At 39.9% G+C, this 20,252-nt stretch overlaps 3 protein-coding genes across 7 annotated transcripts in view; all 3 read right to left on the bottom strand.

Moving 5' to 3' along the window:
• Nucleotides 1-5,695: 5,695 nt before the first annotated feature.
• On the bottom strand, nt 5,696-8,924 carry gpr132b (G protein-coupled receptor 132b). 3 transcript variants are annotated; one of them, XM_027025134.2, is made up of 2 exons: nt 8,856-8,924; nt 5,696-7,763 (listed from the first exon to the last, which is right to left on the bottom strand). In XM_027025134.2, the coding sequence occupies exon 2, from the start codon at nt 7,756-7,758 to the stop codon at nt 6,673-6,675; it is 1,086 nt and encodes a 361-aa protein (XP_026880935.2). In that variant the 5' UTR covers nt 7,759-7,763; nt 8,856-8,924; the 3' UTR covers nt 5,696-6,672. The 3 variants fall into 3 exon arrangements, with proteins under 3 accessions (XP_026880935.2, XP_026880934.2, XP_026880933.2); XM_027025133.2 differs by lacking the exon at nt 8,856-8,924 and adding an exon at nt 8,619-8,832; XM_027025132.2 differs by lacking the exon at nt 8,856-8,924 and adding an exon at nt 7,878-7,906.
• Nucleotides 8,925-9,303: 379 nt separating this feature from the next.
• On the bottom strand, nt 9,304-17,504 carry vipas39 (VPS33B interacting protein, apical-basolateral polarity regulator, spe-39 homolog). 2 transcript variants are annotated; one of them, XM_027025119.2, is made up of 19 exons: nt 17,458-17,504; nt 16,753-16,896; nt 16,549-16,663; nt 16,335-16,466; nt 16,202-16,234; nt 16,050-16,114; nt 15,888-15,944; nt 15,625-15,717; nt 15,462-15,495; nt 15,229-15,331; nt 15,020-15,047; nt 14,711-14,784; nt 13,498-13,573; nt 12,881-13,003; nt 11,296-11,337; nt 10,944-11,120; nt 10,430-10,519; nt 10,210-10,314; nt 9,304-9,850 (listed from the first exon to the last, which is right to left on the bottom strand). In XM_027025119.2, exons 2-19 carry the CDS (start codon nt 16,840-16,842, stop codon nt 9,830-9,832), a joined length of 1,458 nt encoding a protein of 485 aa, XP_026880920.2. In that variant the 5' UTR covers nt 16,843-16,896; nt 17,458-17,504; the 3' UTR covers nt 9,304-9,829. The 2 variants fall into 2 exon arrangements, with proteins under 2 accessions (XP_026880920.2, XP_026880918.2); XM_027025117.2 differs by having other exon boundaries at nt 10,218-10,314.
• Nucleotides 17,505-18,295: 791 nt separating this feature from the next.
• cdc42bpb (CDC42 binding protein kinase beta (DMPK-like)) overlaps nt 18,296-20,252 on the bottom strand; it is a 42,205-nt gene continuing 40,248 nt past the window's right edge. For both annotated transcript variants that reach the window (XM_035524208.1, XM_035524207.1), the window contains one exon: nt 18,296-20,242. In XM_035524208.1, the coding sequence (XP_035380101.1) occupies nt 20,114-20,242 (129 nt within the window). In that variant the 3' untranslated portion in view covers nt 18,296-20,113. The remainder of the gene's footprint in view (nt 20,243-20,252) is intronic.

Below are 20,252 nucleotides of genomic sequence, written 5' to 3'. Positions count from 1 at the left end.
GAATTACAAGGCTACATCATATTTGCATGTAGTTAAGCACTGCAGTTACATGCAAGTAAATGTCTAGATCCATGACTAAGAGGCCAAGGAATGCTATAGCAGACTAAATGTGTTAATGTTATTTGTTGTGCTGTCAGGCGTTATGAGCAGCATATATTAGATGTAATGGGTGTTTTATGTGCTGTAAGATCAGCTCAAAATTTCTTCAACGTCATTGGAATAAAACGTCATTAAAATAAAATGTCTAATAAGCCTTACATTTGAAAGTTGCTGATGGTCTTCATCAGCTAATGAAAACTGTCCCATCCATTTCCATCAAGGCTTCTCCATCAGGATGTAGGCTAATGGACCCAGTCGATTTCCATTACAGACCTGCTATCAGGATATGATTCTACTATTTGTTAGCGCAGCTGATTATGGTTGCACAGCATTGCTTTGTCATTATTTTCATTTGAGACTCTTTCCAAAATGATACAATAATGCCTCCTGCATATTAGTGGTTGTGCATAGATGGTCTTATTTATGTTAGACAGAGATAGGCATACATAAGCAAGAATCCTTGGACTTGTTTTGCTTTTAAGATAATGAGATGGACGCTGAGAAGTTAAGAATTCCACATGCTGAACGTGAGGAGGAAAAAATATCACATCAAGATGATTATGGGTCACAGTCTGGAACCTCAAAGGTAAGACATTTAATTTCAAAAAGATAACGTGATCATCAATAAATCCACAAAATTCATTTTAGATGTATGTTTGATGATTGTACATTTTTATTTACTGTTTGACTAGTAATCTTGTAAATCATAGACCAGTTTAGTACACAAAAGGATAAAGAATAATTTCAAATACCATTTATCACTTTTATGCATGAAATATAGTGGAAATGCTGTATATGTAGATATGTAGTGTGTTCAAGTGGTTCCAATCTTTTTCAGTCCTCACAGAAAGGAAAGAATAGTATAGTGGATTCCAACAAGATATCATTGCTGGAAATCATGAAGAAACAAATTTCTGCAAAGAGACAAAGCGATATCTTAGACAGTGACGAGGAATCTGTTGTCAGCTATAAGCTTTACCAGGACCTTCAGGACAGCTGTGTAATACTGAAAAACCGCCTCAGAGATAAGGACCTAGTCATCGCAGAGAAAGACGATGCAATGAGGAAGCTGAGTGAAAAATGCAGAAGGATGACCGTGGAGCTGGAGAAACTAAGGCAGCTGAATATTTGCCTCCAAGAACAACTCCTTCTAAAAAACGCAGGTTATTTCCTTCCGGAAAAATTACAGTTTGTTGTGGCACATCTTGTTTAGCTATCCGTCTGCTTAACCAATCCTAAGAAAAATGGGAAATTATTACAAAAATGCATGTTAAAATATCATCACAGGATCCCATAGGAAATGGACAATGTCCACTGGGAACAGAGAATCCTGTGGTACAGACCCCATACAAAGGGCAATGATCTGTGAAGGGGAGAACCATGGAGAAGTCTCACTAGAGGCTCTCGTCGAGAAGGACTTTGGGGAGGTAAGATTGCCCAAGACCCATATATTTTTCCTCTGGAACAATGTCCAAAATCCTTTTCACACAGTTAGTTGTAAATGTTTTACTTGGTAAGTGTAGTTTTTTTTAATTTTCTTTAAACTTTGGTTTTAAATAATATCTATTTTAAAGGTGGACCTTGGGCATGGGGTTCTCTTGGACAAACACAAATGGAAAGTCATCCAAAGGATGGATTCCCATTCAAAGTTCTGTAAGTCCTTAGCTGTAGCCATCTGGGGTGCTGATACCCTGAAGGAGAGGAGTGTGACTGGCTCCAAATCCAACGCAGTGAAAGGCTCTGTGGCAAAGCCCCCTCTATCCCCTGAGAAAGTTGGTGTCATCAGAGGTAATCACACAGCCAACAATTGCCTGGACATTTTCTCCCAATTTTGTAAGTTTTCAATTTAATAATATTTCCTGTGTAACGGAACACATCTACCAGCCGGTACTGTCGAATGCTTCATTGTTGCTTATAGCGCTATTGCTGAATGCCAAAGGTGGACTTGAACTGAAACAGTTACATTTAGCAGACACCTTAGACAAAGTGCCTTACAATTGTGACTGAGTACAGCTTGAGCAATTGAGGGCTAAGGGCCTTGCTCAGGGGCCTAACAGTTGTAATTTAGAAGTGGCAGGGCTTGAACCAGCAACCTTCCAATTACAAGCCAAGGACCTTAACCTGTGACCTATCCCTACTCAGCGGTGGTGTTAGGTCTCGCCCTACTGATGTCGCATTCCCTTTAGAAGTGGCGGGGCTTGAACCAGCAACCTTCCAATTACAAGCCAAGGACCTTAACCTGTGACCTATCCCTACTCAGCGGTGGTGTTAGGTCTCGCCCTACTGATGTCGCATTCCCTTTAGAAGTGGCGGGGCTTGAACCAGCAACCTTCCAATTACAAGCCAAGGACCTTAACCTGTGACCTATCCCTACTCAGCAGGGGTGAGAGTGCCTGAAAGAGCGTCCTGAGCAGCGGGGCTATCAGAGGGAGGCGGTTGATGGGCAGCTGCGTCTGGTGCGCCGTTTTCTCTCCGAGAAAATTTGTGACATCAAAAGAAAAGTCGGTGTGAATTCCGAGGTAAGAGTGCTGCTACATGGCATTTCAGTCACAGGGCCCAAAAGTCTACTGCATCATGCACTGATGTTTGTCCAGCCTTGATGTCCTTTAACCCCATGTTTCCCAACATAGTCTCCAAGAATGATCCCACTTCTCTCACACATGCACCAAGCATTCAGGAACTCTGAATACACGATAAAGGTGTAGTGTGAGCTAGAGCTTTATCTTTAACTTGACTGAAGAATAACACAGAATTCGAAATATTTAAAGATACAGTCTGATAAATAGTTTACACTTTTTATCGAAATGCAGCTATTCTTTGTGATGGAGAATAGAAAATTGCACTGTTTACATACAAACCATTTAGATGTATTAAATATGGTTAATTGGGATGACAAGTACATTGGGTGTACATGTTAAGAGCAATGATGAATTTCCTGACTTTTATCATTTTTTAGAATTAAAAAAAAAATGTAGTAGTAGTTGGTCAGTAGTTGGTCAGTGACTTTCAACCACAACCTGTAGCTTTTCCCTGGCATCTACAGGGCAAGTCAGCGATATCCACAGCCAAAATCCTATTTTTTTTTCCCTGCCGGATACACATGGAGAGATGTCTCATTTCAAACAATGTCCCTACGTAGTAGAGGGTACCACATGTAAGAAGTGTGTGTTGGCGAGCATTCTGCTCCTGTGGATTACACAAGACTTGTGGTATGATCCTCTGCTCCAGAGTAACTGTACATAGAAGTATTACTCACTATTTTGCAGAAGGTATTGTTTTAAAATTCAGAACAGCTGTACCCAATAAAAATGGAGGTGGTGAATATTTCAGTGACATTTAAGCTATTTGAATCAGTGTTGTGTGTTTTGTATCAGAGAAGATACCACTTGAGATATCATATCTAATATATATCCAAACCTTTGTAAGAAGTTTTAAAAGTCATTTTGACTAGGGGTACGTACTTTTCAAGTGGGAACAAGACAAGATTTTTCATAGTACATATTTTTGATGTTTCTAATGTAGTTTTGAAATATGCTTTGGACCATTATGTTTGTTTGTAATTAGTTTTTGTCTAATTATTCTCCACCCAGAGATGTGATGACACCTGCTATAGAGCTATAGTGTCTATAATTATTGTTCCTATTTAATACAACTGTTCACCTAATTCTGAGCTAAAGTAGTGGTTTTGTTTCCCCTGTTTTACAAAAGTTGAAAATGTAAACAAACCATTTAAAGCTATTAAATGTCAGCTTTTTAGGTTATTTCATTATTCCTGTCTGGTAATATGAATTGAGCCATTTCGCATAAATTTAATGAAATATAAATGTATTGCCAAGTCCATTAATAATTTGTTACAATTTTCAATAAAGGCCACACTCTCTTTTAAGTCAAAGTTAAAAAAAAAAAAAAAAAAAAAGATAAACATGAAAAAAGCGTGGCCAGTAGACAGGGCTAAATGCATGTCACCAGACTACATAATAACAAGCATGCAAGAGTCAGGGAGTAAGTACTGGGGAGTAATAATAACCAAGCAGATACAACTGCATGAATTACACAGTAACTTAAGAACTATCATAATCGGTGGAACATAACATGTCATGTTAGATCGCCATTACATCTTTAAATCGTAAAATAATCATTACCAAGTAATGTTCTACATTTTCTATATTGGATCTAAGTAACATCTGCCTAAAACAGTGTAGTAAAATGCAATTTTGAAAGAGTTGATATTTGACAGGTAAGCCAAAGCTGCAAATCCTTAGTAAGAAGGCAAATGGCATAGAACACTGACCTAGATCTGAATGCAACACTCAAATACCACATACGCAGCAATTCATTTTACATGCAGGGCTGTGATATGTAGTGCATGTGAGAGATGAGCCCTTCTGAGGTGTGTGGGATGGGGGGGGGGGGGGGGGGGTGAAAAAGTGAGCATTCAGCAATTATTAAATGATTTGTAAAAGTTATGAAATGATTGATAATAATAGAAGAAGTCATCAGCATTAAAACGTTTGAGCTTATAAGCACACTTTCTTAAGCAAATATAAAATGTCTTCCATGTTTGCCTATTTTGTTTTCACAGGAGACATGCATGAAGCACACCGAACACTACTAATGGCACTCCAGCTCGAGGGGACAGGGTGACTAAGTCCATACTTACTGTGCAATGCACACTTCCAGGGTGAGCAGACAAACGTCCCACCTCCCTCATTCACTGGATGGAGCATTTGATTACTGTGTCCCAATTGACATGAGACCTGCCTAGAGCGAACTGCTGTTTTAGTAGCAGTTCATTGTCTTTGCATCCTCAAGATCAGGGTAGTTTCGCCCACAGTCTGGGTACAGATGCTGTCACTCAAACTTTTACATGGTGAAAGAGTGCGACTGGTTGTTTCTTATATGCTTGCGCAGTGTTCATTGTCTGCTCATTTTGTTCTGTTTTTTTGTTTGTGGGGTGATTTAAGAAAGAACCTGTGGCTTGTTAAGACCTGCCTGGAGATAACACTCCCGAGCACACGCTGGCTAAGGCTTCCAGTGTCTTTCACCCACTCCAATCTCTCCTCAGCTTCTGTTCTCTCTTCTCTGTTCTGCTCTCTCGATTTAATTTCAAACTCTCCACTTTGTAGTTAGACTGATGTTAGACTAGCTGGTAGACCGCTGCTGAAAATACTGACCTGAATAAACATTGAGAATCTGAAGAGAAACATTCAGATCAGTCTCCTCAGAATCTTTTTTTTTTTTTTAAGCAACTTTGTACAATGACTCAGATGACACACTAACACATCTTTGGCGAGTTGCATCAAAGTTAGGTATAATGTAAAAGACAGCAAACAGCCACTTCCCCTGCTCTAAACAACCTCACGTTGACTGTAAGTGTGAGACAAGGACTGACTTAAAGCTAAACTGAGGTGACAGCCTGCGCTGTCGCCGTTTGGGAGGAGGGGTCATAGCGTAATAAGTTGTAACACGTTACGTAAATTGTCCACACACTGTTCAGTCACCACAGTCTTCTTATCCCTCTGTAACCTTTAAACATGGCATGCAAAACACAACTGTTGAATGGATTTTTGTGAATCAATGTTTTATTGTTTTGCTGATTTGTACAAGTAATTCACTTTAAGCTCTTACAGCTGTAAGACATTCAGACGTCTGTCCATCTAGATATGGCCTGGAACTCCTGCAGTGTTGTTTGACTGAGCTCACCAAATTCAGCTGTTCATTTTCCCGATCTTCTCTTCTCATGGTCTGCTTGAGAAGATTTTCAGAATAGAGGTACTCTATTTTTATTTTTGGCCCACATATTTTGCAGCCTTAACAATAGGTTTTTCTGTTCAGTAGTCTAGACCAAGGTGGGAGGTAGTTACATGCAAGAATCTTGACTGTATCATGAGTACAGTTTTAAGCCACTTAAGTACACTGGTGTAACCATAACCATGCAAGCCTTCTGTATCTACAATCATAGCATGTTGCTTTACATACTTTCCATGATTGAAATACGAGCTTTGCAAACAGCAGCACTATAGTCTGGTAAACAATATATCATGCACACAAATCTTATATTGTTGTTGTAACATCACATATTATGCCTTGCAATACATTCAAACACTGGTTAAACCTGGATATTACAGAGTGGCTGACAATATTTTGAGCAAATTTGTTTGTTGAATTCTGTAAGTGCCATGACAGAGCAGTCACCTGTTACTTCAAAGATTGGTCAGATTGCTCAGAGTTCAATAAAAATTGAATGATTTGTTAAAGGGCTTGTCTATATATTGGCTTTTGCAATACTACTAACAGTTATACTGGGCAGTCCTACTAAACCTTTATATGCACTATGAGAAACTCAGTAAAGGCTATTAATCACAGATACAGACACCAAGCAATCAATGACAGACAAATATGGCATTGTTTTCAAACAGTTTGACACTCTAAGAAACAAATAATAGACTTCTTATTGTTACCTGCCAGAGGTTTTGACTTAATATATGCTTCGACACAGTGCTTTCAGCCTCTTTGATATTTTCAATTTTAGTAAACTTCCCTGTAAGCTCCAAAAACCTACATGTCTCATGTTTAAAAAGATGCAGTCTGTGTGTGTGTCTTGTCCTGGTCCCGTGTGGGGGACATTTGTGAGATGTTGTTCTCAGAGCTGTGCATCTTATGATCGCTGCTGCCCTTTGAGTGGCTGGAAAGTGGCGTCTGGCCCCATAGCCTTGTCAGGATGCTCCTGATCTCCTTCTGGATGTTGTCACTGGAGAGCACGTACAGGATGGGGTTGGCAGCACTGTTCATTGTGGACAGGCCCAGTGAAATAACATAAGGTGTGTAGACATGCTGCTCAAAGTGGCACTCCTCAAAACACCACTGGAGGTGGTAGGTGATGGCACGCCCCAGCAGAATGATGTGATAGGGACCGAAGCACACCAGGAAGAGCAGCACCACGGCGACAACTAGGAGGCACACTCGCTTCTTCTGACTGGGCTGCAGAGTTGCACTTGCCCGTATGCTCGCCAGCACTGCTCTGTTGGTGAAGACAAGCACAATGAGCGGCGCCAGGAAGCCAGCAGTAAAGCGGGTATAGTTGAAGGCCGTGATGAGGGGTGTGCGCTGGTTCGGCTCGAAGCAATCTCTCTTGTCCGTGCTGGTGCCTGTGTGCGTGGCCATGGTGAAGACGGGCAGGTGGGCCAGGCCTATGACCAGGCAGCCGGTTGCTGTCACCAGCACCGCCCACCTCTGGCGCCTTTGACCGCGCGACTCCAAGGCGTAGACCACGGCCACGTAGCGGTCGACAGAGATACAGCATAGCAGGAAGATGCTGATGTACATGTTGGTGAAGAAGACGTAGCCCGTTACCTGGCAGGTCAGCCGGCCCCAGGACCAGTTGTGGCCCCTGTCCACATACAAGGCCCAGAGGGGCAGTGTCAGCAGGTAAGTGAGGTCGCACACAGACAGGCTCAGCAAGTAGACGCCAAGAATGTTGCGCTGGCGCACCTGGAGCAGCGTGAGGTAGACAGTGGCCAGATTGGCAGGCACACCGACAAGTAGGACGATGCTGTAGAGTGTCACCAGAGGCACTCGGTCCTCACTGTACGGAAAGGTGCAGTTCCTGTTACCACTTGTCACCGTCACAAAGGTCTGAGTCACTGATTGGTTCTCCATGGTCCCTATGGTGAGAAGAAACGATACTATATATGTATGTGCGTGTGTTTTTATATACATATAAGATACGCACACAAATGGACAAAGAACGGACTAAATGATTCATGCGTGTCGCTCACTTGCACAGCTAGAGATAGATGTACATTCTGTCTCTTGGCCTATTTTCGACTGTACTCCCTAAACGACATTCTGCTGCAGAAATACGATACTCCAGGGGGTACCGCCAAGACCAAAAGCGCGTCTCGTTCTCCGCGGCACAAGACAACTGCTGAAATGTATTCATGCAGACTCGCAGGTGGGAGCGTGGTCGTGCATGGAAAACGCAAGCGCATCACTTCACCCAGCAGTTTGAGACGAATGACTAATGGGTTTCCCGACAGAGCAGGAGCTTAAGAGGTGGAAATTAACTGAAGCATGGTTGAAATGAGCACGCTGTTTAGCGAAGTCATTTCAAAATGATATCACCACATTATCTTCGTCTATTTCACGTTTGGGTCATACTGAAATGACGTCCCTGTTAAAAATCACATATTAGGTGTGTAGTTCAAGGTTTTTTTAAGAGAGAAATAACGGCAGTCCACGCCCGTTTGCCTTCACTGTCTAAATAACATTCTAACATCAAGTGTCCTTTTAATCCCGTGGGAAACATTACTTCAGATGTGGATCAAATCTGAAAATCTGAAATCTCCATAACGTTTCACGCCGCCGTACAGTGGCCGATAAAATAGCGACCCCGAAGTAGTTTTAGTTAATAAAATGGCTCGCAGATATTAGTGTTCGTTTTATACCCATCACTGATACCAAATAATAGTTAGTCGCTGTAACTATTAAACGCAGGCGAATAAATGTCGGGTTCCTACCTTCATTAAACATAAACCATCTTCGGTTTATTTAGCGTTAAAATAATAAGAAAAAGAAGAAGAATCCGTTTCAACCCCAACAAAGCTGTCAGTATGTCAACCGCTTCTTCCTCAATTTCAAATAAAGGGAAATGAATGTTCCTCTGAATATGAAACCAAGGTGGATTAACTGAAGTAACCATAACCCAAACCGAGTGCCGTACGCCAGCGAACACAACCGCTTCGCTCGGGAAATACCTGGCCAGCTGCAGCTGTTATTCCGTTATGGCAATCCGGACTCCGCACGGGTGACTTTGTAAAAACTTTACGATCTATGAAAGCAAAAATAAACACTCCCCCCACCCTCCCTCCCTCCCTCCTTCCTCACGAACGAACAACCCACCCACCCCAAAAAACACACCTTATATTACGTGCAAAAATATGAACGATACATGTTCCGCTCTCACCAAACAAGCCAGTTAAGTGCTCTGTGAAAGAGCCTGTGCTGTGCTCAGTAATCCTTCGCGCAGCTGAGGGTAGTTTTCTCTAACAGCAACGTAAAAATACTGTTTCATCAAAGTTAAAATTCTATAAAGAACTCCGATATTTTTGGACGATTGGAGAAATTTTTTCCGGGTAATAAAATGCTCCCCGATAAAATCCTTAGACAGTTAAGATCGAAAAAACACCTAGTGTGTTAACAGTCTGTCAGTTCAAAGATGGTTTATTAAACGATTTTATTTTAACATTTTTATATAAAAGAAGCTGTTAATCAGTAATGTTCATACATGGACACATGGCATTCTAAATTATGTTGGCGGTGGGATTCTTGCACCACTGAGCAGTTCGCGATATTGCACTTCATTTTAAAATGCATGTTAATGTTAAACTGTTGATGGCAAAAAATACAACTGGCAGCTCTAGAACCATAATAATCTGGGAAGGCAAAAATGTAAATGGAAAATAGCATGAAGTAAATGGACGAAGTATGGAGTTGTTTGTTCGATCTCCACGAACTAGTTGCTTTGTCTCACCATCGCTGCAGAAGTAGAGAGGCTGGTCAAGAACTTTGAAGCCATTTCAGAGTAGCCATTGTTTTGCAGCCTTTTCAGTGTCTCAACCTGTAACTTGTCCGGTCAGATGAAACTTCTGAGAGCAGTCATTTTAAACAGTCTGTATAAAAAGCTCTCCATCCCAACTGCGACAGGGATGTTTCCTACATTATACAAGAGTCAGTTTTTCCACCTGATTTGCTGTAGGGGAGAGAAATGTGTCAGTGTAAATTTCAGAAATTCCAATTCATGAATTATTGCAGTGGTTCAACTTTTAAGTCCTCAGTTGTTATGGAAACAAACCAGATATTAAACCGGTTAGTACTAGTTATTACATTACTTGATCCTAAATATGCAAAACGCATTGTAAATTTGGTGTTAGGCTGATCTAAGGTGCCATGACCATCATCAATGGGATTTCACTAACTTTGTCATGGCCTGTAACTAGAGAATACTGAGGTGTAGACTAGCAGGATTAGGTCAGTAAATTTGCTCTGCTGCTTGCACACAAATTGTGTAACAGGCAATGAGTTGTGTAAAGCCTTCAAAGTTCCTCCCACCATGTTACCAAGAAGCTGGTCAATCTTTCGGTCCTCATGTGAACCACGCTCTACTTTCCCCTGGTACACAATCAGCTGTTGCCGGTCCTTCAGGTCTCTGTACATCTGATGGAACCAAAAGCATGTCCGTCAATCTCGAACAGTTTTATAGAAAAAGGGGAAAATGCATCTGATGCCCATTTCCAGAGCATGTATTGGTGTGAGGAGTTAATACACTCACCTCAATGACGATGTCATGACATTTGTACTTCTGAGCGAGGCTGAGCTTCAGCTCTGCATCATCAATCAGGCTAACATAGTCTTTCAGCACCTGATAAAGAGGGAGACAGGTTACAGGTTGATATAGTGAGACCCTATTTAGGCATGCAATTAGTCATATTATGATAGGGTCAGTGATAATGATAATTAAACATATACTGAACTTTTCTTATTTACACAAACCCAGAAATTTCTAACATTCTTGAGACAAAGTCAATAAGTAAATCAAGTGCTTGTGCAGCAGATTGTGTTGTCAGGCATAAACAATGGTTTGCTGAACACACAAGTCTAATGTATTTCAATACAGCTTTTTATCTTCAGCACACAACTCTATAATTAGAAAGTATTTATAGAACAAAACACCTCATCCAGTCATGGAAAATATAAACAGATAATAGGAGAACAGTTGGACAGGAAAGCTAAATTCATTTATCAGCACCCCTGGTGGGAGTAATGTGGTGTGATACACACGTCACCTGTACAGGAGCATTGTTTTTCTGTAGGATATCCACCACCCTGTGAAACCCAATGGGGGACCTCTTCTTGGTGTAACCCAACCAGTTCTTGGTGTTAAATAAACTATCCACATCAAACCAGGATTTCAACTTTGCCCTGGCTCCAAGAGCAGTAAGGATGTACTGCTTCTCCGAAATCTGCCAAAGAAAGCATTTAGTGACCTCAATCAACAGTCTCTCAGCATAAGCAACAGGTTGATAGATATTTGTGGCTGAATGAAAAAGCAGAGAAGAAAAAACAAACAAAACAATGAATAACTAATAAATAATCAAAATATAAGGAAATATAAATATAAAGAAATATCTGCCTTACCCTAAATGTACTCCTGATGTTAGCTGGACTGCTGAAAGTACCCTGTATGGAAACACTTGTGTCAGTCCCTTTTGTGCTTACTAATAACGACTGGTAGGTGGTGCCTGAATAACTTAATTCACACACTAGGTCTGGACAAAGTTGCAAAAAAATTAACTTTTTTTCCAAATGTATGAATGATTCCAAATTACAATTAGATTTTTTTTTACGTAATGAAAATTGAAAAGAACAGTTTGCTTCAAATAATTAAAAAACTTTTTTTTGAATGATCTTTGGAAATCATGTGTGCAACATGTGCAATCATAAAAACAACAGCAAAAAAATAATTTAAAATAAATAAATAAATAAATAAAAATAATTTTATATATATATATATATATATATATATATATATATATATATATATATAAAAAATAAACATCTGTTCAAAAATAGCTTTCATGACATCTTTCCAGATATGAAATCCCATGGCATTAGTAACGTGTGTCTACTGGGGGCTCTTGATGTGATATAGAAGCACTACAAAATGGCACAGCAAACAACTGTTTTATCAGGAGCTGTGGGTATTGGTGGGGGGGGGGGGTAGTGGTCTTGCACATGAATCGCATTATCCCGTGAGAAAGGAAGCCTGAAGATAAACAAAAAGGTGTTAAGAACCACAGCTCAAAGAGACGGTGAATAGTTTTTGCGAAATGCAAAGCGATAATTTCAGTTCCATTAAGAACCCAATATTTCATTGGGAGTTTTGGATTTAAAAATAGTTTTTACATCTACAAGCCTGGCTGTTTGTTACAGTTTGTTAGACTTTGTGGGTCTATTCAGCACAATAACTATCGATATTCAATTACATGCACTAACTGTAGACAATACCAGTGTCTGCCATTAGTTTCACTCAATGCAGTTTGATTCAAATAATTAAAAAACATTTTTTTGAATGATCTTTGGAAATCATGTGTGCAACATGTACAATCGTAAAAACAACAGCAAAAAATCGGGGGGGGGGGGGGGGGGGGTGCAGCTTGTATAATTTGTGTTTATGCCATAAGCACACATTTATAATGCTGCTCCTTTGGGTTGCAACTGACCTTTAACATACCTTACACTTTATATTAATCTGTTCCATATATGACTTCATATCTGTACCAATTCCAGATCAATGAAGTAATATTTCCACCTTTCCCTGCTACGAGCTTATTATTCTGCAAACTGCAGCCTGTCTTCATCTTGGTGTTTTTATATTTTATTTATTTCTTTGAATTTGCACATGGCAGGTAGACAACAGTGCACATTTTTTGCAAGGCACCGTTTATCAATTGAAGAAATGTGTGAATGAGATTGATAATTATCACAGTTTGGAAATTGCATTAAAACATTACTTCAAAAATTGTGAAAAATCACCCAGCAATAACATATACTTATTAGTCCATTCATATATTTATTTCATACATATACAGCGGGTGAAATAAGTATTGAACATGTCACCAATTTTTTAAGTAAATATATTATCCAATCCAATATATAATCCAATCACAATCCATTGACTGACTTTAATAAATGATGGTTGAAATGCAGTGACAGCACTCACCTCTGACTCTCCGTAGTGGTAGAAGCAGGAGTAGTACAGGGTTGTGATGATGGGCATATTCAAGATGGAGGCTTTTCTGGGGAACTTCTTAAAAATCTCTGCCTCACCCTTCTTGTCAGTAGCCTAGTAAAAGCACACAAAATACAATCCAAGAACACACAACAGTACTCCCACACACCATCAAAAATGTCACTGGCTGAATAATGTTCGTTGTATCGACATAAGGTATCCTTCCTAGCAATGTGACCGAAACAACTACTAGGCATTTCCATCATACTATGCGATAATGGGCAGTATGTACACACACACACACACACACACACTCAAGTGAAACCGTTTCCAGGACAACCAAAGGGCATTGATGCTAGAGAATCTGAAATATTAGCATTTGAGAGTACAATGCCTACTTGTTGATTTAAAAAAACATTTTTGTTTTTTCAAACAGATTCACGGTGGGGCCATTTTAAGAATTCCTCATTCTGGTGCTTGTAAGGAAAGTTATTGTGGGTGTGAAGTGACATTTCATGAGTAAACAGCAAGACGAGTCAGAAAAAAAAAAATTAAAATTAAAAAAAAAAAAAAAAAAAGTGAGAGTGCGTGACCTTACAAGTTATTACCTCTATGATGATCTGTCTTTCCAGGAGCGTGTAGTGGTCTTGCACATGAATCGCATCATCCTGTGAGAAAGGAAGCCTGAAGATAAACAAAAAGGTGTTAAGAACCACAGCTCAAAGAGACTATGAATAGTTTTTGCGAAATGCAAAGCGATAATTTCAGTTCCATTAAAAGGGCAGGCACGTGTGTGTAAATTTAGCGGAAAAACACGGTGTATTCAGCATGGGATTTCTGGCGAACGGATGCATGTAGACGGCTGAAAATCAGTAAGCAGGTACTTGTATTAGTCCTAAGAAATGTTATGTTGATAAATGTACTGTACTTTAAGAATATTCGATTTTACCAAGTAATTTATTTGAGTATGCCCGTCTGGGGACACCCGCGTGCCCGCTAGGGGGCGTGGTGCATTATGGGGTTAAGAACCCAATATTTCATTGGGAGTTTTGGATTTAAAAACAGTTGTTTTACATCTACAAGCCTGGCTGTTTGTTACAGTTTGTTAGACTTTGTGGGTCTATTCAGCACAATAACTATCGATATTCAATTACATGCACTAACTGTAGACAATACCAATGTCCGCCATTAGTTTCACTCAGTGCGATCCACATAATATCACTGTATTTCCTTACTCGTCTGGCTATGTGATAGTACTGGTGCTTTGGGTAAACAAATACTGATTATTTGAAAAGTACAGCAAAAAATAAGCAATCATTCTGATAAATTGTTATTAAAATAATTATTACTTAGTAAATTGATAATTAGCTTTGTCATGTACAGCAGTGAGCTGAGGCAGAGCCCAGGTCAGCTCTATCTCAGCTCAGGTAAGATCTGTTCACTTTTCCAGCTTGACCCAAGATCAGTAAAAACCATCCAAGACCACAATACCATCTATTACTCTGGTATTCAAGTTTCCGAGGTTTACAGCTTGTTATAAAATAATGCTCTGATGCATACCAATCTACAGTATTGGACATACACTGTATAACGTATGCTGCTGCTTAACTGGATTGAAAGCCTGCAGCAACACACACCCTTTATGGATAAGACTGCCTACCCTGCTTTAGACCACTTTACTAGCCACATGGCAATGATATCAGTGATATCCTTCACCCCAAAGAGTCACTAATCAGTTGGATTACTGATAAGTATCTTTCATGAATACTGAGAAAATAACGTATATCCTGTGTTTTTGTGGGTTTTTTGCTGATTTCTTACCTCATACAGGTTTTAAGGAAGTCCCTCCTTTGGTTTTCATCCTTAATACTCAAGTGCTCCTTGTACTGCATCAACTACACAAGCAAAAAAGCATTTATCGGCAATGTGTAACCACGACTATATCAGTACACAGCATCATACAGTTAATTTTAATTGCTGCCTCTTTTAAGAATAGGCAAACAATTCTGGAAGGCAGTGTATGTGAACCTTTCTTCTTTTTGCTAAACGCAAGCCACTAAGGAGGGGCTATACGTTGCCTGATTACAATGGCAGGTGTTAAATAAGAACCAAAGCATAACTGACACCTACCGCTATATCCTCTGTTCTGCGCAGAGCCCTACAATAAAGTAATTTGTTAATCACTGATCACAGTGGTAAATGGGGGAAAATGGCAGTTATTCAAATACAACCAAGCACAGGCAAATGAGACAAATAAGTACCGATTAGTCTTACACTTCATAGCCTTCATACCAAGTTACAAATGAAGGAGAAACAAGAAATCTGAAATAACAGCTTACTTCATTAGCTCCACCAAAGTCTTCTGTTCTTCCATCTCTTTCAGATAGTGGACATAATGTCGCAAAGCTATTTCCCTCACCATTAACTCTTGGAAGAAGATTTCTGCAAAAGCATATTACAGAAAAAACAAGAAATTAATTGGTGTGAACAACTCTAGTTGTTTAGACCAAGTAAGATGAATAAATAAATGAATGAATGAATGAAAATTAAAACAAAAAATCAAAGTACTCACCTTTACTTAATGATTTCTTTAAATATATTAAGACCTACAAGAGTGGAATTCAATTAATGATATGTAATCAATGTTCAGCCATAAGCTCCCTAGAGCCACAAGCATGAGTCTCATTTGTCAGCATGGTGCCACGTGTACTAGGTGTTGGTGACGTGATGCTTACGGCAGTGATGACGTTTCCATCATGTGCACTGACTGCTTCATCCAACAACAGCAGTTTGTCCTGCAGAGAGCGGAATCTCTCCAAAGAATACACCTGCGTAGAAATACATACTTCTCACGGTCGGCCAACAAGTAAAACTGGCCACAAGAACTAAGGCCAGATCAAAAGACAACATAAGAATTTAACTGATTCTGAGAACATTGAATGGCAAATTTGGTAAAGGATGTCTACAAGTATACGTCTGGTTATCGACTGGCTCATACCTTGCCTTTCCGCATTCTCTTCACTGTTTCCTCAGGGCTCCAGTCACTGAAATAGTCCTACAATTACAGTGCATTGTTCTCATCTCCACTAAAGGCTGAACAATAACACAAGTTCAGTTCCACCATAGAGAGTAGAATAATGTCTGAGCATGGAGAATTTACCTTGCACTCAGACTTTGGTTTGCGCAGTTCTGGTGCATATACTCTGGTAGATGCTTCAGAAAAAGCTGCAGAACAGTGAGATGTGTCAGCAATAGAGCCGCCAAATATGCAATAATTAATTTAGAGTTGCACTGAGATTTGCATTAACTTACATTCAGAAAATGACTGGAACGGCCTGCTTTTTGCTAATAAGATAGAAACCGAGTGTTAAAATACTTTATCTATTTCCTAACACAAACACACAGCTTTATGTCTACACAAAACAACCTATCACTTAATGATTACCTTTGAACAAGGAGCTCAAGGAGTAACCAGAACCTTGTTTGGGCAAAGAAGGGGCGGTATTGATTTTTGGAAATCCGTGTTCCCCACCTGAACGGATGCTGGATGCTGTCTCTTTGACAGACCAGGAGATACCTGCAGTCGAATAACACAAAACAATAGGCCCAACGAACTAGCTAACACAGTGAAACAGGAGCTGGTTACCGGTATAGCTTACTTCCGACTGGCTCCCCACTCCAGCTGACCTTCTCAACATCATCGTCATCATCATCATCATCATCATCATCATCATCAACAAGGATGCTGGACACGGCGCGTTTTGATTCCTTCAGCTAAATAAACGACGAAAAACGTTTATTTCAGTCTTCCAACGTAACCTTGGGCTACCAGTTATTAACATGATTTGAGTATCGTTACGTACCTTAGTAAATTCGTCATCATCATCGTCAAACGTAAAAGCATGGATCTTAGAGCTGTTCCAGTCATCGTCCTCCGGTTTGGCCCGTGTCATCTGGAACAGTCCTTTTGGTATTATCTTGTATCCTAGATAGCTATCCAACTAACTCTGCGATGAGGGGAAAAAATTAAAAATTAACGGCACAAGCATAACATCAGCTAGCCTGCTGGCTAGGTAGGTAGCGCTGGCTGAATTAGTTGACCTACGATATCTATGATAAATACCCGCCTGCCTCCTCCAAGTTGGCCGTAACTGTTTAAAGTAGCTACAGAGCCAACTAGCTAATACCGCCCTTTCAAGGTTTTAAAATCAATCACATTCACAGCTACCTAGCTAGCTAGACAATTCTCGTTATGCGTTTAGTAGCTAGGTTAGCAACCCAGCCAGGTTAGGTAACATATATGCTGTTTAGTTGTGAAGTTGCACTAATCACCAAGCGCATTTAACTTAGCCAGAGCAGCATCTGCTAACCAATCTAGCTACCGAGACGCTTCGAGATATGTCATCTATCGATAAAGCCTTTATTTAAAGATTATGACATTAAATTAACTATTTATGGATAGCTGAATACATATATAAATGGCATAATAAAATGTTATTTTTGTGCGGGCTAGACGGCGACAGCTGCTGTTTGGTTGTTGGCAGAACAAATCCTTTATGCTGGTTTACCTTCGGAATCGATGTGAAATCATAACCACGAAACGTCAGGTTTTTACTCCCAGGTGGCATTTCGTCAGAGGTTTTTTTCAAAATACAAGTCCGCATCAAACCCATTAGGCTGCATTCGGTGGACCATTAAATTATTAGATTATATCGGTAAACCGATTCTAAACGTTGAATCTAGATATAGGAAATGCCGTTTTCAAAATTAGTTCAACAGATCAAAAGATGTTGATTTAGGCTTAAGCTTAAGCTTATATGGGTAATGATTCAAAGATGAGACATCAAATTTTGACTTTCTTTTAAAAACAGTTCTCACACCGATGCACTCATTACATGCATTTTAGGGCCCCAATCTGTTTAATAAGTCTAATAATAAAAAGTTCAGACAGGTTCATTACAGTCTATTGTGCAGTTAAATGCATGAGAACTGCATCCCTCGGGACTGGTTACATTTTTTAGATAAAAGTACAATTAGAAACTGTCTACTTCTTTCTGTGCACAATTTCTGCTTCACCCTTTTATGCTCCTGTAGCTCATCTAGGAGAGATGGTGCTAATAACACTAAGGTCATGGGTTTGTAAATTGCTCTGGATAAGGGTGTGGCCAGACAACATAAACAGAAGTGTCTTATCAAAGGACAATGCTAATCACATTGTTCTCGCTTTCTGCACTTATAAATACAATTCTATTATTATTATTATTATTATTATTATTATGTGCCTTTCTGGTGAACATATGTGAAGTGTTGCTTATGAATGAGGATATGTAATTATTCCTTTGGTCTTGGTATACGTGATATTTAGCTACAGCACCAACCCTCTCCACAGTGATTTGACAACAGAAGCACAACAGATACTCTTTTATTGTTTGTTCAAATTTATGAGGCTAACAATTCAATAATTACAAAGATTCCAACCTGTGATTTTTCTTCTGAAATAAAAAGCAGTAGTGTTTTGAGGATAAAGTCCCATCTTTAGAAGAAGTCAGTGAAAGGGAGCAGGAAACTGGAACAGAAAAGACCACCGACAAATTTAAAAAAAAAAAAAAAGAAAAAAAAAAGTTTCCTTGGACTAAAATGTGTTCATGTGCAAGTTTCATACAGTGTTTCAGGGGCAGAGAAAACAAAATAAAACATCACCATTAACCTGTTTTTTTTTTTTTTCCTGTTAAAAACAACTGAAATGCTTTAGCGGACATGTCGCTGTAACGCAAACGGCACTGAAGGCACACAAGTGGGAACACGGATATGGCAGACATGCCCGTAGCTCTCCTGCTGCAGACCACTGATTCCAACACATACATGATCACTTCAGATTTAACAATAATGTCCATGTTTGAGAAACACACGTGGTTGCCTGCAGGCACTCCATATTGCAACAATTTAAAAATTGGGGGACTGAGCACAGCTATGCAGAGAATCTTATCACATATTTGTTCCTTTACATAGCACACAAAAGCAGCAGCAGTTTCAGAAGAACTATTGAAATCCTATGAATAGTGTGGTCCTTTAGCTGTGTGCCAGTTCACTTGTTAGAATGCTTATCTATATGCAAAGTCTTGTTCTTGTCCGCTTTAATTTCTTATCCTTGCTTATTTATTATTCGGGTAATGAGCGGTTCCACCAGCTAAATATATTTTTTGTGTGTGTGTCAAATGTCTAGGTTAAAACATGAATATTACAAAGTCTGGCTGAAAATGCAGAATTAGGGAAAAGGAAAAAAAGAAATTACATTACAATAAAAGTGCCCACTGGTTTGGCTTAAAATCCCCACAGTCTGATAAGTGTCAAAGCCTCTTTATAACTGGTCTGAGCCAACACTGAGACAAGACAGAGAGAGAAGTGTCACTGATCAAAAAACATCAAAAAGAAGTTTGGTTACTGGTCCAGCTGGGTTAGTTGGGCATGTATTTGTCCTTGGTCTCTAGGCTCATGAAGTCTTCAGTTCCTTCCTACCGCTGTGCGTCAAGTGAACACATCCATTCAAATATCTTACACTTAAAAACAGCAAAGAAGTCTCTTTTCCCTCAAGTCTGTAATTTTAAGAAGAAAACGTTTTCATGATCAGAGCAGTTCATGATTACCAATTTTCTGCGAGCTTCAGATTTCCTGGCATTTTTAACATTATCCATTTATCTACAGAGTTAAAAATAAAGAGAAACCCTCACAGGAAAAGGGCATGGAACTGAAAAAAACAAAAACAAAAAAAAAACAACAAAAAGCAAAAAACAAAAACAAAAAAACTCCAATCAATGTACTAATGATTAGACCCTGTTAGCTATACTACACCCATTGCTCCAGCAGGGGGCAGGCTTTATGCACGTCCAGTGGCTAGCCCTGGCGAAAGCTCTGATTCTCACAGAGGACCCCTTGCAATGAGCCAGGTGGCGCATTCTACCAGGAGCACAATACAGAAGTTTCCCCACTGTGACTCAGGATCTCAGTTCCATCCGGAGGATGCTTTAAATCTCCTGCCAAGAAACAAGTAGTGGGGAGAGTTTTGCCTGTGACCGTGTAGTTGGTACACAGATTTAAAAACCGAGGGAGACGAGAGGCTGAGAAACTTGGCACTTTGTAGCAAGTTCTAACTGAGGGACCAGGGGTGGGAGGAACAGCGAGTAAGGAAGTGAAGAGGTGCGTGTGGAGGCGGGCCCACTTCGACGCTCAGCCATCCAGGGTGTGCTCCAGGCCATCCAGGGTGAGCTGGCTGCGGTGGGGGGAGTTGGGGCTCGGGGGACTGCTGGGGTTGGAGCTGTTGGAGGGGGTCGAGTGCTTGGTGGAATCCGAGTCAGGCTGCAGAGAA

The sequence above is a fragment of the Electrophorus electricus genome, chromosome 3 (assembly GCF_013358815.1).
Source record: "Electrophorus electricus isolate fEleEle1 chromosome 3, fEleEle1.pri, whole genome shotgun sequence".
NCBI lineage: Eukaryota > Metazoa > Chordata > Actinopteri > Gymnotiformes > Gymnotidae > Electrophorus > Electrophorus electricus.
The sequence above is the reverse complement of the archived record's forward strand: the minus strand, read 5'-3'. Positions and strand labels throughout refer to the sequence as shown.